We start from the raw sequence: 23,910 nt of genomic DNA on the forward strand, positions 1-23,910 counted from the left end.
ACAGGTTTGGGGATTTCTTAGTTGACACTACTTAAAACATACTTTGGAAGAAAACATACTACAAACATTTCTTTAGCATTTTTGTGGAGAATCTATTAGCATCTTCTGTAATACGTTCTTTGCCTTGTGGAAAGGAAGAGAAATGGTGTTACAGATTGAAAAAATCAATATGAGCAAGTGTGGATGTGAGTGTGGGAAACTACACTAGCTGGAGGCAAAGAAAGATGGAGGGAATGGCAGGGGTTTGATGCTACACGGGCAGGTAGGGGTCAGTTTGTGGAAGGAACTCAACGACTTCTTTGCCTTTGACTCCTAACATTATCTCTGGTAAAATTAAAAGTTCATCCATTTTAGCTGTTTATATTTTCCTACTTTTCTTAGAACTTGCCACATTTCATTATCAGTGAGTCATCTGTACCTATGCCACATAGTTTTGTCTAAAAAATATTTTTCGTTTAAGCCCTTACTATTTTCTAGACACTGTGCTAGACAGTTTACATGCAAGATTATGTTAATTATCGTGAACATTTTGCAAAAGCAGTATTATTAAACCAATTTTAGAGTCAAGAAAACTGAGGCTGAATCTACATGTGAATCCTTCCTATCTGACTCAAAGTTCATTGTACTTTAATAACTGGTCTTTGTAATGGCATTTCCCTTAGTGTGTTCCTCGGAGGATAAAGCGTGAGAGAAAAGCATTCTATGGTCACATCAATATGAGGACAAAAGTGCACTATATCTCTCTCGAAGACTCACAGTATAACTTAGGATATTAAAGTCCCTGTAAAGTTCCAAAAAAAAAAAAAAAAGAAAGAAATTCATTTCATTTTGTTTACCTGAATACTTCACAAACTTTTTGACTCTCAATTTTTTGTTTGTTTGTTTTTTTGTAAAACGTTTAACATTCCAGGACATACTTTGGTAAACTTTGTCTGAGAGTATATTGGGAGATCCTTATTAATCAGAACTCAACTCATGTAGAGTCCAAGAAATATAAACCTTAGTGTATACTCTCATCAGTGTTTTTCAGAATGAGGGTCATGACTCATTGGGTTATGAAATCAATGAAGAGGATCCTGACCAGTATTTGGGAAAATAAACTAAAAAAGAAAACAAGTAGGATAGAAAATATCGCGGTTGTTATATATAGTAAGTACTGAATCATGAAAGTTTTACTGGGTCACTATGTAAAATATATTTCTTTCTATGGTCATGGCCAAAAATGTCTAAAGCCACTGGTTTCATGAAAGTCATATGAATTACTTATTGTGCCTGAAGTTACAGTGATAACAAATGTCTGACCTTTGTAAAATTAACACAAAAAGACTACTGTAATGCCATGGCTAAATATAGTATTTGTTATTACTTAGAACTGGAGAATTTTAAAGCTGAAATATAGGGGGAAACCAAAATAGAGCTTTAGCAACTTGTCAAGGTCAGAGGGCTGTTAGTTGGGTCTAGAATCCAGGTGTTCTGATACGTACTCTAGCATTATTTTACTTCTCAGTGTAAATTAATATATTTTTAAATTTATAGACCATGAGTGTTATTTCTTTTTAATCAATAAGAAAACTAGGCACAAAATCAGCAAATCACTCCTGGATGGCAGGTCAATGACAGGTGGCAAAAATGTTGAAGGCTTTAACTGAAGGAAAAAAAGTAATTTAGAGATACTTCAGTGCTGGGGTCTAATTATAATTACAACTAACAACTACTTAACCTAATACCCCCTGTTAATGGTAGGGCCATTCAGTTATCTGGTTTCTTATTTGCACATGTAAGTGTCCTGTATATATGATTTTGAGATGACAGCAGATAACAATACATCTGTGAACACAAAAACTTGCTACGGGAATGTAAAGATGCAACCCTTAATCAGAAAACCCTTCACACTCACACCTTTTTCAAAAAAAAAGAAAAGAAAAAGTATGACTTATCGAAGCATGCCTTAGCAAAACAAACATTAGGTTCTACACATTTTATTTCAAGCAGGCCCCTGCAAGAATCTTGCAATTGAAGTCATTGAAGATTATACCTAAATTTGTGCCTAATCACTCCTCTTTCATGGTCTGTTCTTGGGAGGGAGTGTTAGAAGCTGGTGAATGGAGGATGGAGACATGTGCTTCCTTTTCCATCCCCGTGCTCTCTGGAAAGGGCTCTCAGGAGCCTCCCTCAAGGAAGTGGGCCTGGGTTTGGATTCCAGCAAATTCATCCTGTCTCTGGAGCCCAGGTTGGTGTCATCTACTCCCAGGAAGCTCCGGGCCACACTGGGCAGAAATCATTTGATAGCTTAATCTTGGTGAGAGGAAGAGAGGCTGAAGCTTGTGTACTCTAGTGATAAACGGAAGCAGCCGGCGAGTCAAGGAAGAGACATGGTATCTTTAAGACCTAATATAAACGAATAGCGCATAAACAAGAACTTAAAGGCGGCGGGCACCACCCCCACCACACGAGGGAGGCGACTGGTGTCTGGAAGGGAGATAACCGCGTCCTTAAAACCTGAAGGTTCCAGGGGTTCTCTCGGGAAGACTCTTCCCTGGCTGGGAGAGCAGTGGAGGTTGGAGGAGGTGAATTTCTTAAAGCCCAGGACTGGCCCTTGGACCCTCCCCCTTCTCATAATTAACTCAACGCCGGGTCCAGCCAGTCGGGACCCGTGGCTTCCCCGGACCGTAGCCTCCCCTTCTATCCCCAGGAAAGGATCCGGGGGTGGTGGGTCCAGCCCGGGACACAAGCAAGCCCCCGCGCGATTTCAAATCCTGACTCTGCCTAGGGCCGGCCGCCCACTAGGTCCTCCCCACTCTCCTCTCTCCTCCCCCGCCTGCCGCTCCCGCGGGCTCAGGGGACGCGGGTGCCGGCCCTGGCCCCGCGTGACGTGGGCGCCGCGGCGGGAGGGGCCGCCCGGGGGGCTCAGGCCGCCTTATTAGTGCCCCGCGGGTCGCCGGCAGTGAGCAGACGACCGGCGGCTCTCCGAGCAACAGGAGCCCGCTAGCGGCCCACTCCTCCCACCTCCTCTGCCTCCTCCTCCTCCTCCCCTTCGGCTCCTCCCGCCCCCACCTCTGTGCGCCGCGGAGTCTCCCTCTCCCTGCCTCTTTCTCCCGCTCTCGCTAGCTCCTCTCTCTGCTAATACTTTCCCCTGCTGTGCTCCAGGGGACCCAAGCATTCTTCGCGCTAACCTTAGGGACCAATGGTGCTCGAAAAGTCTAGAAAAAGCCGCTCTGGGCAGAGATAGTTAGAAGCCCCTTGTCCCTTCCCCCTCTCCCGGTGCAGCCCGTGCCCGGCTCGCAGCACCTTCTCGCTCCTGCATAGTCTGTTTGGGAGGACGGGGTGAGAAGGTGAAGTGGAAAGAATTGCAGAATAGAGGGGGCCAGTCTCAGAGCTCAAATTTCATTTTCATTGAAGCAAAGCACAGAAGATCAGGGTTTTGTTTGTGGTTTTTTTTTTTTAATTTTTTATTCTGCATTTTTTTTTCCTTTAAAAAAATTTTTTTTAGAAGAAACTTATTTTGGGGGGTGTGTGCTCTGGGCATTTCCTTTGCCCAGTAGTTGAAAAGTCAACTCGACTCGTGATGGTTCTCCTGTCACTTTGGTTGATAGCAGCCGCTCTGGTACAGGTTAGGACTTCAGCTGATGGACAAGTAAGTGGAAAATAATAATAAAAAAACTGAAACCCAACCTTTTCCCGAAAAAGTTTCTCCCCTCTTTCCCCTCCTCTCTCCCCTCCTCTGTCTCCCCCCCCCCCCCCTTCCCTGTTATCTTGTGCTTTCAGGAACTGTGTTTTGAGTGCTGGGCGCAGCGCGCGGGGCTTTTTGGGGTGGGGGGTTGAATTGCACGGGAGGTTATGACTCCCACTTCGGGAGCCCAGGCTCGTCACACCTAGAGCTTCACCACTTTGCGGCATTCGTAACAATTCCTGGTGACAGACTGAAGCCAATTCGCATCCTCTCCGGGCATCTGGTTTCCCCTTTCCAGAGGGCGGTCTGGGCGCTTGAATGAAGTTCTGGACGCTGGGTCCAAGATACCAGTGCTCTGGTTGCTGCAGCGGGAATTGGGTTCGTGGGGGCTTTCTCTCCTCACTGAATCACAGCTTTTTCGGGCAGCCAGAGGCGGGGGTTTCAGGAAGTGTTTGGGTCGGACAGGGAGCGATCCAGTAGACACGTGTCCTGGGAGAACCGCGGCGGGGCTGGGGTTTGACAGTTGGGGAGGGAGACTAAGGATGTTTCCTGCCCTGCATTTTCCTGGGCTGAGGCTGGAGGCGCCGGCCGCTTTTCTCCCCTCCCCCTCTGCAGAGCTCCTCCTCTTTAAAGCTGAGTGCTGCTCTGTTTCTTTTTGGCCCAGCCCCCACCCTTTGGAAACTCAAGGTGAAGCCCGATGCTCTCAGAAGAGTCCTTAAGGCTAAGCTGGACGAGCCGAGCCGTTTGTAGTAAATCACATCAGCACAGGGCCGGTGGGACTTTGGGTTCAGAATTTGTCCGTGAGTTTTTGTAGCGTCTCTGGTCTGCCTGGTCTGAACATAGGGTAGAAAGTCTAGAATTGTTGATTCTTGACCTCAAATCTGATAAATCAGGCCCCCTTTTAGGCTTCTTTTCGCACGTGTAATGTAGAGACTTTCTTTTCTAATCCTTACCCAGTATCTGGAATTTTCAGAAAAGCATATTCAGTGTCACTATTTAATTTTGTTAGCTTTATAAATGTTAAATTAAAATGGCCAAAGTTCCCTGCCCCGAATTGTTCCTGAATTGGCTCCTGCTCCGGTCACAAGAACCTTCTGCAAACCCAGGTGCAACCTTTAGGCACCAATCCCTGTCTTCAGCATCTCCTGATTAGCTAGCTCCTAAAAAGCATTAATGGTAGAAATAAAACGCACAAGGTGATAAGATGAAACCCAGTAACTGTTTCTTTTTCTTACTTTCCCCCCTCCTTTCCAGGCTGGTAATGAAGAAATGGTGCAAATAGGTAAGCATTGTTCTCAGATGTCACTCTTATCTTAGTAGAAAGTAAGGAATGAAGTAAGCTAAGCAAAATATTGTTTCTGAACTTTCTCTCATGGTTAAAGAGTAATTTGTAGTCCAGGAACATTTCTGTTCTTCAATTCCTCTTTCGGGAGGAGAATCCCACTTTCCTCAGGATGAGTTATAGCGATTTAAAAATTCTGCATTTGGATTTTTCAAGCATCAATTTATTACTGGACAAGCTACTTGTAGCTTCTTGGAGGGAGATACAGGGGCTGAAAGAAGATATGGTGATAAATCGAATCAAACCAACTCGTGTAGCATTAGGAGTAGCATAGCTGATTAGAGCAGAAGGCAAAGTGTAAGAATGCTACAAAGAAGGGGAAAATGAACAGAGCATGGAAATTTTTCTCTTAAAAATCTTCCAGCTTTGCATAAACCTTCTGATGACTTATTCTATCTGCTTTAAAATAATTACCTACTAATGTGTAAGATACTGTTAGGCCCTTTGCAAATAACATCTAAAACCTCAGTGTTACCTGATGATGTGGGAATTATTCCCATTTTGTGGGTGAGGAGACTGAGACTCAGAGTGTAAGTGACTTGAAACGGATCACTCCAAAGTGCATGGTCTTTTTTGGAACTGTTTATAATAATGTATTTGTTCTGAATTCAGAGACTGAAAGTCATCTGGCAAGGAGCCAGGCTCCATTCAAAGCCTTTTTATACAACATTTAACTTGGGTTACTTTAAAAGATAATTTTTCTTTTTGGCAGAGTATCAGCCTCTGTAAATTCTGTATTTGTCAAGTGATATTGTAAAGTCATCTTTTAGATGAAAAGTTTTCGTTACTGCAAACATAGTTACAAGTCATTGCCTATGTACTATGTGCCAGGCAGTGTTAATTGCTTTGTGTGCATTATGTCCTCTAATTCTTGCAACCACACTATGAAGTACGGGCACCACTGTACCAATTTTAGATTTGAAGACAATGAAGCTTGAGAGCTTACACAGCTACTTGCTGTAGTGCATGGTGGAGAGCTGGGGGCGTTCCATACTTGTAAACTAATAGGGAGACCCCAAGATCCAGGATCAGAGGTGTCTATATGCAGTTGTATATCAGCATATGTTGGAATGTTCCTTTCCGACTCAGTGCTTAGCATTGTTGGAACTCTTCCTCAAGCTTAAACCTGCATAGTAAGAGCAGGAGAGAGGGGAGGAGAGTGGCTGAGAACTGCATTAAAAATAGTGTTTATGAAGAGACATTTGTCATTTGTAGTTGATAGTATTCAGCCATCTTTCTCTCTCTTTCTCTGTATATATATATATATTGGTTTCCTAAGTGAGTGTGTGTATGTATATGTGTGTGTGTGTGTGTGTGTGTGTGTGTGTATATATATATATATATATATATATATATATAGAGAGAGAGAGAGAGAGAGAGAGAGAGAGAGAGAGAGCATTTCTTTTTTTTTTAACCAATCCTCAAACAAGTAGGGAAAAGAAAGCTGTTTTATTTTTAATACTTAATCATTTCATTACTGAAACATCCCAACTTTTCGATATGTAAATTAAAAAGCTCTTTTAAGATTACCCACTCTACCAAAGGAACAAAATATATTGCTTTGATTAAATTGTCAGATAGAATCAGCATGCTTTCATGTAAGCAACCCTGGGTTAGACTGGTTCAGTCCTTTTGCTAAAATAAGTTACTTTGGTAGCCCTTTTCTGTAGGCACAGAAGTACAGGTGTGCTTAAATTTGGCAGGAGGGGGATAGGTAGCAGTAGGGCAAGGCACTCTTCTACTTGCTCCCAAGTTCCTCAGCTTTATGGAATATCTCTCTTTTATTATCATTTTTATTTACCATTTTTAAGTTGAGTGAAGAGACAAAATAAAGATGAAAAATAGGTTTTGACTTAAGTATTGTGAAAACAAAAGTGTAGCTATCATTTGACTTTGGGTTATCATCATTTATGTAGCTCTTAAGAGTGATTTCAAAATATATTTTAAAAAAGTCTTACACACAGTAATGAGATTTCTCTTCTGTGTTCCCCTGCACAAAATATTTGCTAATAAGATTTGGTAAGATGCACACCTCTACATATAATCAACGTTTTTCCAATAATTGATTTAAATGTGGTCTTATAGATCTTCCCAGAGGTGCTCTTTGATCAGTTATACAATTAGGAAAAACTAATAGTTTTGTAAAATTGATTAATTTATATTTGTTGGTAAGCTAGGGAAAATGCCATGGTTCTGAATAATTTCTGGAAAATTTGATGTCACAGGACACAAATTATTAGGAAGCTAAATTTAAAAAGCATTTTCTACTGAAGTATGATACATATGCAGGATAGTGCACGTAAGTACCCCTTACTGATGATTCACGAAGGGAAGCGAACACTCCCATGTACCTGGATCAGTAGGCAGAGCGTTATAGTGCTTGTGTCCCTTTCCTAACACTCTCCCTACATGAAGGGTAACCACTCTCTTGACTTCCAACAGGATAGATTAATTTTGCCAAGTTTTATTGTGTGTGTTTCTTATAAATAGAATCCTATAACATGTAACTGTTTAGTATCTGGCTTAGCAAACCAATTTTTAGAATTATATCTGATATGTTTTTCAAGGCTGTAGACTAGAAAGGCTATTTAGGTAAAAAGTAGGCAGTTTGTAATGGGAGCAGGTTAGCATATGCATAGATGTATCACCTATATAATGTGTCATAGGGGATGTTGCTTCTTTCCTTCTCTCTTCACCCAGTGGAAAAATGCCGTCTTGGTTTGTGGGTAAGCATGATTCACCTTAGAGAAAATGGGCAAAGAGGTTTTGAAATGTGACCTACTTCTCTGCTCCTTGGTCAACCAGAGGAACTACCTACCTACCTATTTACACCTGTGTGTGCTTATATACACCCATATATAAGCGCATAAATACACATAGGCACATGTATGAATGTGTATGCATTGTGTATATATGCATAGATGTGTTTCATGAGGTCATGACATACTTTTGTGGCACATCACAGAGTTATTTCATTTCTTACTCAGAATATGGCCTTGGTTGGAGGCTTAGGGTGATTGTGGGCAGCTGGTGGGCTGCTCTGATTGCATGAAGAACCTTGCTCTGTGACACATGTGGCTTGGGAAATAATCCTAGTTCTGTAGTGATTGGAGAATCTGAGAAAGAATTGTCTGAGTCCTTTTGTTTCACTTGTAACCACTTTGCGTTTACCTGAGTATCATTAGAGGAAGAAAAAAAAAATAATTGTGAAGCTTTGGTGTTAAGCTGTCTTCCCTCCCTCACCCCCTCTCTTGGAATTGGGGCATACTCATCTTTCTGTGCCCTATTTCTGCTTCCCAGCTTCAAATTCCATTACCTTTCATTCCTAACAAAATAAAGTTGCTAATCTTGTCCTCTCAAATATGCAGTTTACTGAGAGATACTTTTTTCATCATTTGCAGGTATTTGGTTTTCAAGGTTTGGTGTAAGTCACTTCACCTAGTCCTTGGCATATAGCAAGCATTTCCTCTATTGTAAACCTCATGAGAGCAAAGACGTTGTCCTGATGACTGCTGTATCCCCAGGAAAACAGGGGCTACATACCCTGTGGGTCCCCAAATGTTTGTTATTTAATGAATAGATCTAGCAAGCAGGGTATTATCACATTGGGATTTACCTGTGTTCTGAATTTTCTTAAATGCTCTTGTTCTGTGCTCCTCTCCATGTTTAATTGGTCCTCAAGAAAATGAGGATGGTGAAAATGGCTATACAATTATTCAGTGTTTGCAGGGCTTCTTGTGATTTCTCTTTCCACCCCACAAATCTCAGGGATCTAAGCTTATCGGTTTTTATACATTTTTCTGTTTGTGCTTCACAAGTATTCGGCAAACTGAATTATGTGCACATTTGAAATGCCCATTAATTTTGCCCTAAAGTCTACTTGGGATCTTTTGCCCTGTTGCTGGAATCAGGTGAAATAAAATAAGCTAAGATTAAAATCTATCCAGTTTGCCAGCAATAATACTAAAAAGTATGGTTTAAAGGAGGTTTAAAAGCATGCTTTGTAAAATTTAGAATTTTAGCTACCCAAGCCATTATTCTTTCTTGTAAGTAAAGATTGTGCACTTGACTCTACTGATTTAGCTCCCACCCCTCCATTGAGCATCATAATGGTTACTGCTAAATTATTTAAGCTTCTTAGATGAAGATGTTATTAAGTGCAGCATATTATCTATCACCAGCAATTTATTGCTGTTTAGCTAATATATTTCTTCCACATACATTCACTGTTTGCCCGTCTCATTTTACTAAATAATCATGATATTGCTCAGAAATACTAAGAAATCCCCAAGGTCACCTCTGTTTCCAGGATGATTATTTCTAAATATTCTTTGCTGGTGACGAGCCAACCCAGATTACCTTGGAAATCCATTAGAGACAATTCGAAATTGCCTGGTAAAATCATGAGTGATATCAATATGAAGAGTTTGGTTATGCTCCTTGGACAGGATATCTTGACGATGATGACTTAGATGAAACTCTAATGCTTCCTCAAAGAGGATTGCTATTACCAGAATTTTGGGCACCCACTCTCTATTGTTCCTCTAATAGAGATCAATTTTTACTCCTAAGCTGTGCTACTACTGTTATTATACATTGTTGAATTATTCTTTTTAATTAATTTTTGCTCTGACTATAGAAGTTTTATATGTGCCCATTATAATCGTCTTCTTTAATTTTTTTTTGTATTCCTCAGACTTTTGACAATCATCCCAAACACCAAACTAGTGCTATAATTTGGCATACTCTCATTCAGTCTTCTTTTAATGCACAGATTGTATGTTTTTTGTAAATCTGTTTTTATTTTGTTTAATATTTTCATATAATTTTCCCTATCATTAAAAACTTCTTAGAAACATCATCTTAATCCCAGCATACTAATAAACCTTAATTTATGTAATCATTTTGATAATGAATGCTGCCACACTGTGTTGTATATAGATCATTGCTTGCTTTTCAAATGACCATTTTAGGAGAGACTGAGAAGTTGATGACTGAGCAAAACCAAATTAACATGACACACTTTACAATGTATACATGTCAATGATACAATGGCTTTTGAAAATGTTTGTAGAATACAAACTCCTACTAGAAATATAGGAAGGTGTTGATTTAAAAAAAAAAAAGTGCAAATTAGTTTTGGCTCCATTCTTCTTGATATGAGTATAATTTTTAAATATTTGGTAACGCAGTCTCTGAAAGATGGAATGAATTAATCATATTTCTAGTTATCAAGTACTCAAAAGTATGAGCAATTATATAAAAATGTTTTGTAACTGTATTTATATTATGAGAAGATTCATTCACATCATAGAACAGAATTTGAGAGTTGTATATTCTTTAGAATGGATAGGAAAGCGTGGGAAGAGTTTCCTAGCTTAGGAATCTCGATTCCCACATGTAATTGATTCATCCTAATTTCCCAAATACGTTTACATGACTTTGCTGACTAACTGTAAATCCCTAGGAGAGATTTTGTGGTAAAATGTCAGACTCTTGTTTATAAAAATGATTGCCACAAATCCAGCATGATGAAGCTTTATGGAATTTAGAACAAATTGTGAGCAGCATGAAATAGTCTGTCTCATTCTCGAAGTGACTGATTAAAAAAAAAAAGATTTAGGAAACTTGTAGAAGGTAAATAGGATTTAATATGTGAATCTTCAAATACTGTAGTCTCACTTATTAAATCACATATCCTATATTTTTTTCATATATAGTACATATATTTTTATATGTATATAGGCGCACAAAAATAAAAAGGATGATTGAAATCATTATTCATATGATTTGAGTTCCTCTTCTTTTATATGTACAAACTTTACATGTAGTCTATTCCTTAATCTAAAATCTAACCAGTATATCCAGTAGAGTAACTATTAATATCTGTTGCCGTTCCTCCATCAAATAGTCAGGGGCATAGACTCTTCACCATGTGGTTTAAAATCCTGACTCTACTACTTTCTAGCTGATGAGTTTAACCTCAAAGCATCAGTTTCTTGTATGTAGGCCTACTACTACTACTACTTACTTAATAGAGTTGTAAAGGACTCATAAAATGCTGGCACATGGGAAACAAACTAGAATAATAGATATTAGTAGTAGTATATGTTAGTCCTGTGCTTTTAAAAAAAAACAAACAACAAACTTTTGCTCAAGGAGGCACCTCATTCTAATCCCTACATTTTTGACAGGTCTGCTTGCCACCTTGACTTTCCAGCAGCCATAATTTACTGTGCGGTGGACTTGTAAACTATCCAACCACTCAGCTCATCATGTGACAGCTCTTTGAGAGTTCTATTTTCATGTGTTATCTTTATGTTGATAATGAAGTGTTGCTTAATTCATTGGAATATAGCAGTAGAGGGAGAATGTTGAGTAAAGAATGGTACAAAAACAGTTATTCCATATGGATTCCACACCATCTATATTTTGTGTATACAAGACACAATTCTTTTTCTTCCATTTATTGAAATTTCTTCCATTTCATTGAGAGAAGATTCCTATATTAATTATGACTCTTTTCAGTGTAAATAACAGGAACCAAGTTGACACTGGTTAAGGAAAATAAAATTGATCAGGTAATCAAAGTCAGGTATAGCTGGATCTGAAGGCCCAAAATAATATCAGGGATCTCTTCTCCTCCCTTCTTCTTCCTCCTTCTTCTCTTCCTTCTCTTTTCTCTTTCCCTCCCTCCGTCTCTCCTTCTCTCTTTCCCCCTTCTCCCTTCCCTCCCACCTTTATTTTCCCTCTGTGTGGGCTTTATTTCTCTATCAGGATAAGATTTCTGTGTCCTCCCCACCTCCCAAATTGTGGCAAATACTGTCACCAGCATCTCTAGGCTATCATTTTACCTTTAAAGCCCCAGACAGAATATTTCTTTTCTGACAGTTCCAGTAAAGTTCCTGGTAGGGCTTCTATTGGCTACCTAGCTTGAGTCATAAGCTTATCTTTGTACTATTCGCTGTAGTCAGAGATGCAGTGCTCTGATTGGCCTCAGTTAAGACATTTCACCCTTGACTTATAGGGACTAAGAGTGGAGTGTGGAGTGGTTAACCTGAGGGAAAATTGGGGTGCAGTTAAAGAAATAGGGATGGATGCTGGGTAGGCACACATGTGCAATAATGTCACAGACGTGAGGGCTTTCTAGCACATGGAACTGGTGGGCAGAATAATGGCTCTAAAGATGTCTACTACAAAATCCCTGGAACTTATGACTATGTCATGTTATACGCCAAAGAGGAATTCAGTTTACAATGGAATTAAGGTTGCTAATCATTTGACCTTAAAATAGATTATTCTGGATTATCCAGGGGGGAATCCTTATAAATGGAAGAGGTAGGTGAAAGGAAGATGGCAGTATAAGAAGGACTTGATTGATATTGCTGGCTTTGAAGATGGAAGAACTATGAGCCAGGGAATGCAGGCAGCCTCTAGAAGTTAAAAAAAAAGGCAAGGGAACAGATCACTTCTAGAGTTTTCTGGAAGATATGCAGCCCTGCTCATTCCTTGATTTTAGCCCCTTGCGACCAATTTCAGGCTTTTGACCTCCAAAACTGATCTATAATAAACTCATGTTGTTTTCAGTTGCCAAGTTTGTGGAAATTTGTTATAGCATCAACAGGAACTAATCTAGTGGCCCCTTGGACTGTCCCAGTTCCTCATACTTTCGTCAAACCATGAGCCAGACTGTTTTAGATTTGGAAAATATAATTACTACAAGTAAAGTTTCAGTGAAAATCTTTAAAAATGCTATCCACATTTCTTATCTGTCATATTTTCCCCAGTCCTTGGCCCTAAAGACAAATACTGATTTTCCTGGCTTTAAATTCTAGACTCAATATTCTTAAAAATTATTGTCTATCAACAAATTGTAAGATGTATGAGAAATACTAATTTTCAGAATGCCTAATATAGCTCTCGAGTCTGCAAGACTTCCAGTGATGATAAATATAGACAGTAGAAGTGCTTCTTTAAAAACTATGATTGGAATGTTAAAATTTTGGCATTTGAGCCTCACTTTTTTAAAAAATAATTCTCCGCTACTTATTATCCTATTATTGATTATTTGATCTTTTAAGATGTAGCAAACAAAGAAAATACTTGGATTTAAAAAAAAAACAAAACATTTTTCTTCATGGTTTTGCTGTTTTTGAAAGATCTTCTCTTACCTGATTTTTATGTTCTGGAACAGAAAAGAATGTGCTGTTCTTTCCTAAATGACTTTTTTTAACATAAGCATTGTGCAATTGCAACAAATATTTATGAAAAAGAGATTAAAAACAATTAAAATAATTTTTCAGTTTACAACCATTTTTTAGTGAGTGAAAATAACCCCCCAAAACATCTTTTTGTTTTTTCCTCAAACAGCTTGATAAAAGATCTTTGACTATGAAAATGGGTTAGCAATTAATATAAAAGACATCAAAGAGTATCTCTGCCTTGTGATAAGAGCCTAGAGGAGGTGAAGTGAGGAAAAAGAGTTTGGCTGTGTTCAGAGAAGTCCAGCATGTGTCACAATTAAATTTTAATTGCTTTTGAGAGAAGTTGTGTCCCCTTCTTTGTTAGCATTTACAGTTTTGCTAAGCCCTTTGGCGTGTGGTATCCTTTTTAAGGTCCATTCTTCACCCGACGCACATCTTTCCTGGAGCAGCTGGCTCCTGTCATTTCTGATGAAAGTCATTCTCTTTCCCTTGGCTCAGGATTTGGAAATGTTGTTGTTGGAGCTACTTCTTTAGCAGATCTTGAATAATGCTCATTTGATTTTATTTTTGTGTCCAGATTGTTACATACTGAGGATTTATACCTGGTAAAGGAAATTGCCTGTGTGAACTGCCTCTTCATCGTAGAGCAATCAGCCATTCGTGGGAGAGAATCCCAGTCTCTGGGTTGGGTAATGGAACGTGGTTTGTGCCAGTCAGCCTGGACTTCCATCCTTCTGTTGATACAGAGCTTAAGGTCCTTTCTAACCACATCAGAAACACAAGGCGTGGGTGGGAATGGAGCAGGGAGAGAGGCCGGAGGGGTACTGGGACATGGAAGGAATCTAAAACTGCTTTCCTTCTTCTGTAGCTTTAGCTAGAAGATGATGGGGATAGTGAAAATAACATCAGCTAATTTTTCATTTACTGAAATATTAAGTGGACCAAGCCCTTTATGTGCCTTACCTCATTTGCTTCTCATTATTATCCCTCTTTTACAGATAATCTCTCTGAGCCTTAATTTCCATAATTTTCTTGCAGGATGCCAAAAAGTATATTACCTTGAAACCAATCAGAATTCAAACACAAGGCTTTCTGACGACAGACTTGGAGTGCTTCACCATCATACCCTATTCCCTTCCTTGCTTGGGATTAAAGCCACATTGCATCAATCACAAGGATTCCAGTAATCTGTCTGCCTGGCGATTTTGGTCTTAATTAGATCAGCTAAAATTGCCGTGATATATGGGAGCTTTGTACTGGAGTCACTCCAGGTCTTAGTAGTGTTGTACTACTGAGTACTTTTGTTCTCTTCCTGTTCTATAGTGTGGTCATTGCAGTGTTCTGGGGACATCTAGTCTCCTCTAGGAGACATTTTTGTATCATTCTACAACATACTCAGAAGCATACCAAGCTGCCTGTCCTCATTTGTGAGATATGTAGCTGAATGGATGAAGGAATTAGGAAAATCCCGAAGTATGGGCCGCAGTGTCATACTGAAAGCACTCCTTCTCAAGAATTCCCAAAATAGCCATTGATTTTTTTTTTCCCCCTCAAAGACTGATGTACGTTTCCCGGAAGACTGGGGACATTTAAACACAGCTAAGATAGCACATGTCTGCCCCAGAGAATTTAAAATCTCTCTAATGAAAAGACATAAGCATATAACTTTTCTTCCATAGAGATTTTTTTTATAACTTTTATACATGCAGTGTATGACAGTGAGAATTTGGAAGCTCAGACAAGGAGGTCTGTATTCTGGACAAGTGAGCAGGGAAGATTTCTTGGGAAAGATGGGCCTTGAGGTAGGCCATGGGAGCTGGGTAGATTTGCGTAGATGAAGAGAAAGCAGCAGTACCTTTCCCCTTGCTGATACAGTAGTGTAGACAGGTGTGATTTAACTGGGACTGATGAGCACATGAGAATGTTTTCAGAGGCTAGTATGTGAGATGCTATCAAAAATAAGTTAGGGACAAAACACAGAGGGCCTTAAATATCAAAGTTAAGTTATGATTTGCTTACATTACCTATTATGAGTTTCACTTCCTTATTTGTAAAGTGAGAGGCTTTAATTAGTAAATTTTCAGGTCTAACATAAAAAATAGATATCAGTTTTCTGAACCTATTTTATCCTGAAGTAATGATGAGCCATTGAAACTATTTAGAGAGAATAACATAGTCATATTAATACTTAATATTTGTTGAGCACTTACTATGTGCCAAATGGTGTTCTAAGCACTTTGGGTTACGCCATTTAATTTTTACCCCAAGTCTATGAAGTAAATACTTTTACTCTCATTTTTACACATGACTACTGACATACAAAAGTCTTAAGTGACCCAAATCATAAAGGGAGTAAGAGGTAGAACCTAAACATTTTAAAAGTGGCCCTTTAAAAAATTTTCCTGGCAGTAATTTAGATAAGATTTTGGTACAATTTATACAGTATTTGCTAATGAGGAATTATACGTGGGGAGTTTGGAGTTGGTGCTTTTTGGTGTGAGGTGATGAGGACTTGGAGGTGATTGGAAGAAAAGGGAGCCGTTTGAGAGAAATGTCTAAGGAGAAATCAGTAGGACTTGAATGATATTAATTTGGGGAAAAATTGAAATGAAGGTCAGTTTTCTAGCCTGGGGGTTTGGGAGAATCAGCACATCATGATCAGAAATAGTGAAGTCAGGAAGGCAAGCTAAGTGTTCAAGTGAAAATGAGCAGTTTGGGTTAGTGTTTTTAAGAGTGAAAGGGTTTTTCTCAGCAGAGAACTATCCCAATTCAGGTTTCAGTTTGAGGGAACTTCTTATCTTTTAACCTATTATGTGTGGGGTATTATGTTAAAACACAGGCATGTGTGAATGTGTCAGAAGCCTCAGAAATAATTACAGTTTGGAAACTATTAGTACAATCGAACATGGTTGACGTTAAACCGGAAAGTCTGAATAGCTCCAAGGTCTTTACATGTATGGAAACATAGAACATTCCCCCCTCAAATTCTTAGATGTACATTGTATAATATCTGTGTGTGTGTGTGTGTGTGTGCACAGATGTATACATATGTCACACATACATGCATTTATACACAAGAATGTAGTTTTTTCCTGCAGCACAAAGGAAGAAGGCATTAAGTTAAACTCTAGAATGAGGAATTGAGATAATGAGAGAATTCTCTGACAAGAATTGTTAGTGTCATAATTAGACTGCCAGCAGAGATGTGACCATACTTTTGCGTAAAGGTAGTTCAAGTTTCTGAGGGGATCTAAATGAAAAAATACCCCTCTTACCCTCCTGGTTTCTGAATAAGTTGAGAAATTAGCGAACCTAAAGATATGGTGAAGACATCTTTTACAAGAGACCAGGATGAAGCTCAGGGCTTTCACTTGGTGAGGCAGTGTCCTGGCTGAATGTGCACCCATCCCCTGTGTGTCAGGCCCCACGGGGGTGGGGCAGGGCCTGCCCCTGGGGAGGTGGAAGAGAACGTGTTTCCCTTATCAAAATCCTTCCCAGGAAGAGGAATGATGAGGGAGGTGTTGGGCTTTGCAACCATCTTATTTTCCGCAGACTTATCAATCACGTACGTACTTCTCTATTCTTTACCACGGGGAAGGCGAGTTAAGGGGGATGGAGAGAGATACTCCTGGAATACTCAGAGAATAGTCTCTCCTCATAGAGAGCAGGAGAAAGTTAAAGGCACTCCACTTCTAATTTCAGAAAAAAAAAAAAATGCTATCGACTTGAGATGCCTTCATTGTAAGAAAGAGGCAAGAGTTAGATGATTTTTCAAGGTCGTTTTTATGTTTGACCTGTATAGTTATTCTGTGAATATCCAAAGGGATTGCAAAGTGGTGCCTGATTTCCTGCTGCCTGCTTCTAAGTGTGAGGGGCTCTGTGTCTGCATTCCAGGAGGTCTGTTTTAATGATTAGACCCTTTTCTTTTGGTTGTTCTTAGTAGCTTAAAATGTAAGACTCGGATACTATGAAATATTTGATTTATTGGCCAGCAGGAACTATGAGAAATGTACACAACATTTGCAAGCAAAATTCTGGCTGTAGAGGTGCATAACTGCTTTTGTAGTTTGCTGTCATTGATTGTTTGGTAGTAAATTACTATTTGGGGAAAAGCGGATGTATTAAAGTTTTAGATACCCCCTCAGGCTCAAACTGCTCTCATTCATTCATTCATTCATTCATTTGTTCATTCACAGATATTTATTGAATGAAGTCAGGGTCTTTTTAGGCACTGGGGACGGTAGTGAAGAGAACAGATAAGAATCCCAGCCCTCATGAAGCTGATATGCTAGTAGGTATAAAGAAACAATAAGCAAATAAACGTACAAATAAAATTTTTGAGATGGTGACAAACTTGCAGAGAAGTGTGAAATACAGAAAGGGATAAAGAGTGATGTGGTGGTTACTGGTGGTCAGGACAGACCTCACTCGGAGGGTCACATTTAAGCAAAGGCCTGAAGGAATTGAGGGGTGAGCCAGGCACTTGTCTAGAGGGAAGATCATGGGCAGAGATACAGCAAATGCAGTGACCTTGAGATGGGAGCTCCCAGTTCCAGGCTGTAGGACCTTATGAGCTGTTTTACTCTGAATGGGGTGGGTTTTGAGGAGAATAATGATGTGATCTGCCACTTTAATTACTCTGGCTATAAAGGGGAATAGCAGAAACAAGGAAAATGGTTATGAGGCTCATTCAAAAATGAGACGATGGTTGTTTTGGCCCAGGTAGTAGAGGGGGAGGTGGTGAGCAATGGTAAGAGTCTGGAGATATTTTGAAGGTAGAGTCAATAAACTTCATGCAAAGATTTGGTGTGTGGTGTGAGAAGTGAAGGATGGTTTAGTCAATTTTTTGGTCTGAGTTACTGGGAGGATAGAATTGCCATTGATTGACATGGGTGAGGGGCAGATTTGGAAACAGGAAGATAAAACAGTTTACTTTGGGCAATGTTAAGTTAAGATGCCTAGTTCACATGGAGAGGATCTGTTGGCAATTGAATTGACAAGAGAAGATCTCATGGATGAAGCTTGGGCTAGAGCTACATGATTGTGAAGGCATTCAGAGTCACGGACGGGATGAGTTCACAAAGTGAGAACAGGTAGATGTGGAAGAAAGAGTCAGTGGACCTGGTGCCGTGGCACTGCAGTGTATACAGGTCATGGGAATAAGGGACGTGAGGAAGGCCAATGAGGAGGGGAGACAAAATGAGGAAAGAGGTGTCCTAGAAGGTAAATACAGTATTTCAAGAAGGAAAGAGAAGCTGGATCAGATGTTGCTTGATAGGGCAAGTAAGAAGATGGATTCTTGACCGTTGGTTTCAGCAACATGGGATTACAAGTGACCTCCACAAGAGCCTGACTGGAGTGGGTTATAGAAGGAACAAGAATGGGAAGAGAGGAGTTGGAAACATTGAACTGAGTTCATCTTATGAAGTTTTGCTACAAAGGGGAACAGAACATGAAGGATTAGCTAGAGGTGGATGTGTCATCCAGAAGGTTTTTGTTTTGTTTTAAGATGGGAAATTCAGCAGCTTGTTTATTTGCTGGTGAGAATGATCTAGTGATGTGGGGAAATTTTATGAGGAAAGAGAGAGAGGACAATTGTTGAAACAGTTTTTGCAAAGGCAAAGGGGACTAAGATGAGGTATATAAGTGAAGGGTTTGCTCTTAGGTAAGATTGCACACAGTTCATCAATACTACCAGTAGGGAGATAGACCATGTGTGCGCAGATGCCAGCGGATACTGGACAATTCACTGTATCTCAGTCACACTTGGATAATTAGTGACCACAGTGTGACTTTGCAGTGGCCTCAGCCCTCTGTGCTTGTGGAACTTCTGACCTACAAAAACCTTTACATACTTACTGCTGTCGCCCTTCAGCCATCTCAGCTGACAATTAAATAGTTGCACATGGACATTATTTTAGTGGGTAGCTAATTTACATGTAAATTAAAATACCTAATATTTGCCGAATCCTCTGCATAATCTCCTTTAAACTTCTTACCAAACCTATGAAGTTGACTAACCTTCAGTTAATAAATGAGGAAACTGAGCCTAACAAAAAATAAAGAACTTGTTCAAGTTCATATGCTTAACTTGCTGCTTTCTGACATTGTAATTGATTCCTTAACAATAGGATTTATTGCTTTGTGGAAGTATTTGAACCTGTGAAATGTGTGTTTTCTGAATGCAGCAAACTAACATTGGATATAATTTGATTTTCTTATGTGATGGTAATCTGAAATTAAATATTTTTGATAGCTTTGAGCTTTATCCCCTCTCCCCTTTTCTCCTCCCAAAGACCACGAATTTAGAGCTTTTTACAGGAATTTTTAAAGTTACACTAGAGACAAAATTAGTTGACTAGCCACAGGTAGGCAGAACATCATCATTTTTTTCCCCTATTTCTTGATTTTTTTTAAATTAACATTTATTGGGTTGACAATGGTCAGTAAAATTACATAGGTTTCAAGTGTATAATTCTGCAATACATTGTCTATATATCACATTGTGTGTTCACCCAGAGTCCCTTCTCCTTCCATCACCATATATTTGACCCCATTTACCCTCTTCTATGCAGGGAGGAGGGTGGTAGAAGTGGTAGAAGATGTCATCATTCTTGGGGTAGTTTTCCTTTATAAGTCAGATCTTAAATTAGGAATTGACAGCAAGGTGTTCCATCTATTCTAAAGTGAATGAGAGCATAGGAGCATGGTCTTCAGCATCAAATGTTCAGAAATGAAATTTTTCTTTAGCTTCTCACCGGCTCTGTGTCAGGCCTTCTAGGTCTGCTTTCTCATTTACAGACCAAGGATCATATCTATCTACTGTGACTGTTGTGAGAATTAGAGATGATATATTCTTGAGCACAAAGCACAGCTCAGTATTTATTCTGCTAATCAGTGGCAGGAGACTGGGTAGCCCCTTTGTCAGGTCTGTTAACGTTAACTACCCTCAGGGGGATGGTAGCTTGAGGGGTTACTAAGTGCATCTTTTCCCTTGATTACCTTAATTTCCAACTGGAAAATGACTCATTCAGGGTTTAATTTCAGAAATATTTCTTACATATATGTTTTAGGAATGATTTATTATTTAGTATTAGAGAAGATAGACCTCTTATAGAAGCATGGCATCTATATTTTGAAAAGTTCAGAATGTATTGTCTGACAGGAAAAAATGGAAGTGTCCCAGTGCATTTGGGATGTATGGTTCATTGTAAGCATAAGGCTCTGGGTATCCTCCTGGGTGTGGAGGAGCCTCCCTGAATTTCTCTTAAATTTTCTAGTTCTACAGTCACTTAATCCAGGCATCAGTATATTGTCTAGACTTTGGTTGTGTGAATTCTCTTCGGGGGGATGAGAAATCCATACATTAAAATTAAGCATCGCTTTCTCTTGCCCATGAAACAGTAAACTGATGGTTAGAGAAAGAGTTACAACCGGGATTATTGGTACAGCCAGATGCTCATGGGCCTTGGATAGTAAGTCAGAATGTGCAGCAGAATAGAGCAAAGATTCTCTGGTTACCTGTGTTACTACCTTAATATGTATTTTAAAAATTCTATTGACCAGAGACCCTGGCAAGTACAAAATCTTCTATTAGATGATATTGGGAATACTAAGTTGAATGGGGCGTTCTTATCCTCAGTGAATTAATTTGGGGTAGGCCACATCCAAGAGACCCACTGATTCATCCTTCACTGTGGAAACTTTCCCCTCCCTCACTGTGCTCCTGTGACACCTGAGTTCATTTCCTAATATTTTGAGTTCTTTCTCTAAACCAGGATTTACACAAGTATTCCCCAGGGATTTGGTTGTAAAGGAGACCATCTTCGTGCGTTTGCTTATGCTGATGCCTAATGGAGGCCCTTGACTGTGATACAGAAGGCCGACGAAACAGTGTTTGTGCTGCTGCAGCTTCCAGTGTTGGAGCCAGGCCTCTCTTTTCTCTGATTTGACAATCCTCACTCCTTCTCTGCCTAGTAAATGTTTACAACCATGTTACTCACTCTGTACATTTAGTAAAGAAGGATGTTTTGTTTAAATCCATTGGTCATTGTAAGTGGCATAATGATCAAAAACATGCACTCAAGAAATTTCCAAGTTGCAAAATGCCTTCATTTGTCTTCTGGTACTTTGCACACTGTTTGAGATATTTAAAAAGCAGAAAAATAATGAAAACATAGTGATTCTATAAGGATACTTTAAGAGCATAGGTTATAGGATTATTTATGGGTCTCATACTCTAATTTATTGGATGACATACATGTAGTTTTGATAGGTGAGCAGTATTTGGGAATCATTGAATTTTTTTCAGGGTACTTGAATACACTCAGGACTAGTCTTAGCCTAGAATTTTTACGGTGTGGAACTGTTTAATTCATGTTCTCAGATTTACCTTTCCATGCTTTTTTTCTTCATCCTATTGCCCCATCATTTCCTTCAGTATCCACTGTGTTCTGCCTTCAAAATCATTTCTGTTAATGGATAAATGGTTCATTCATTCAATGCATTATCTTTCCCAAGGATGCTTGCATCTTAGCAGACACAATACTCAAATTGGCTAAGCAATGGGACTTAAGTTCTATTGTAATTGTGAAATTCAGTTTAACATGTAAGTGGCCGCCCATGTTGTCAGGTGGACCCCAAATACACTTTCATATTCAAATTAGTGCCTGTCCCATGTAAGAAATATGGTGCAAAATGACAATGCCATTTGCTCTTGACTAACTAGTACCTGTATATTCAATTTACAGATTTTTCTTTCTTTTAACCCATTTTGCTCATTTCCTGAAAACATTTTGTGATTTATGGGACTTGATGTAATGTAGCAGAATGAGTGTATGGACATTGGAGTACAACTTGGATCCATACCTGAGTTTCACAGTTAGTTGACCTTAGACACATACCCCCTGAATCTCAGTTTCTTCATCTCTGAAGTTTGATTGTTAGGGTTGTTATGATGGAAAAAATGTGTATAAATTACAGCACCATAAACTACAGTGTATATATTATAGGTCATGGTAGATGCAATATAAAGTAGCTATTGTAATTAGTATAAATTCTAGGATTCTTATAGGGAAAAAATTGTAAAAGTGAGAAACAAAATGTCTTCTACATAATAGCAACTTTGTTAAAAGTTTGTAGCAGGTGTCCATTAAGCAATAATAAATTAATTGGGGACATGTCTTGATTATAAGCAAGCCACCTATAGTTTATGGAAACTTATATTCATGTTCTCAAACATATATATGAGATATGAATATTTACATTGTAATAAACTTTATGAAAATTAAAACTGGTTCTTTGGACACAGAGTTACCTAAGTGCATTTAAAAAATTATGTGAGTTCTCAAAATTTAATACTTATGAGATCATTCAGGAATATAATTATAATGCAAGTTGAGGTGTAGTCTTGTGAGGTGGGTGCTTTATGCATATGTTATATGTCCTCCTGTGTTCTCTGGTTGCACAGGGTTCTACAATTCTGTTTTTCACTCCACAGATTTATCAATAAAGAGACAGAGAGAGTATGAGCTCGTCACTCCAGTCAGCACAAATCTAGAAGGACATTATCTCTCCCATATTCTTTCTGCAAATCACAAAAAGAGGTCAACGAGGGACGTATCACCCAATTCTGAGCAATTGTTCTTTAACATCACAGCATTTGGAAGAGATTTTCATCTGCGACTGAAGCCCAACACTCAGCTCCTAGCTCCTGGGGCCGTTGTGGAATGGCATGAGACTTCTCCGGTGCCTGGGAATATAACCGACCCTGTTAATAATCATCAACCAGGAAGTGCTTCTGAAAGAATCTGGAAAACAGAGCCTTTGCAGACTAACTGTGCTTATGTTGGTGACATCATGGACATTCCAGGAACCTCTGTTGCCATTAGCAACTGTGATGGTCTGGTAAGACTCATTCCCTTTTGTGTGTATGTTTGCAGGTGTTTGGGAGTGCAGCATGGCTTCAGCACGGTTTGGACGATAGAGGTGGAAAGGATGCCTCATTATTATATTTTAAGCTTAGGAAGAAGAAGTAGAAAGAATTTCAATGTCAAAGATGTGTACTTTGGCTTTCATTTTGACATGAAGATATTATTCCAAGAAACAATAGACCACTACTTTAGTATTTTTCGCTTATATTTTCACTTGTGTTACATTGGGGAGTTTTATTTCCCTATTTCTTTCAAAGCATTCTGAAAACTTTCTAAAGAAACATAGATTCCTCCAAAATGATAGTGTTTCACTTCTTATGTGGAAACTTTGGATATCTTCTAAAAGAAAGTATTTTGAAAGCATTCTTTCACCTCCCCACAGAATGCTAAAATGGGAAATGAGCAGGTCTTATGTCTGAATTTGTTCAAAAAGCATGACTTTATGAACACAAGATGTAGTTCTCTCTGGATGGTGGCTTTGGTTCATTTTTTTCTTTATTTTCAAGTAAAATACCCATATATTGCTCTTCAGTTTTGTGATTGAAGCCAACAGTAACTAACCTTTCTTTCACACTCTGCAGATGTGAAATATTTTTATTTGTTTTTTATCTCCAGATGGTATTTGAAAAGTATGTCAATGTTTATGCCTCTTCCATCCACAGTTGACTCGAAATCTTTGTTCAAAAAAAGCAACCATTTTTCCTTTCTATGGTTGCCAGGCTGCTGTTTCTTGGGAGTTCAGAGCTATTCTCTGTTTTGTCA

The 23,910-nt window shown here is 39.1% G+C and overlaps 1 protein-coding gene across 1 annotated transcript in view; it reads left to right on the forward strand.

Moving 5' to 3' along the window:
- Positions 1–2,486: 2,486 nt before the first annotated feature.
- Positions 2,487–23,910, forward strand: part of ADAMTS3 (ADAM metallopeptidase with thrombospondin type 1 motif 3) — a 255,690-nt gene continuing 234,266 nt past the window's right edge. Inside the window, exons 1-3 of the mRNA XM_074324473.1 lie at positions 2,487–3,634; positions 4,925–4,952; positions 22,716–23,122. Coding sequence (XP_074180574.1) covers positions 3,566–3,634; positions 4,925–4,952; positions 22,716–23,122 — 504 coding nt within the window. The 5' untranslated portion in view covers positions 2,487–3,565. The remainder of the gene's footprint in view (positions 3,635–4,924; positions 4,953–22,715; positions 23,123–23,910) is intronic.

The sequence above is a fragment of the Rhinolophus sinicus genome, linkage group LG02 (genome assembly GCF_036562045.2).
Source record: "Rhinolophus sinicus isolate RSC01 linkage group LG02, ASM3656204v1, whole genome shotgun sequence".
Classification (NCBI taxonomy): Eukaryota; Metazoa; Chordata; class Mammalia; order Chiroptera; family Rhinolophidae; genus Rhinolophus; species Rhinolophus sinicus.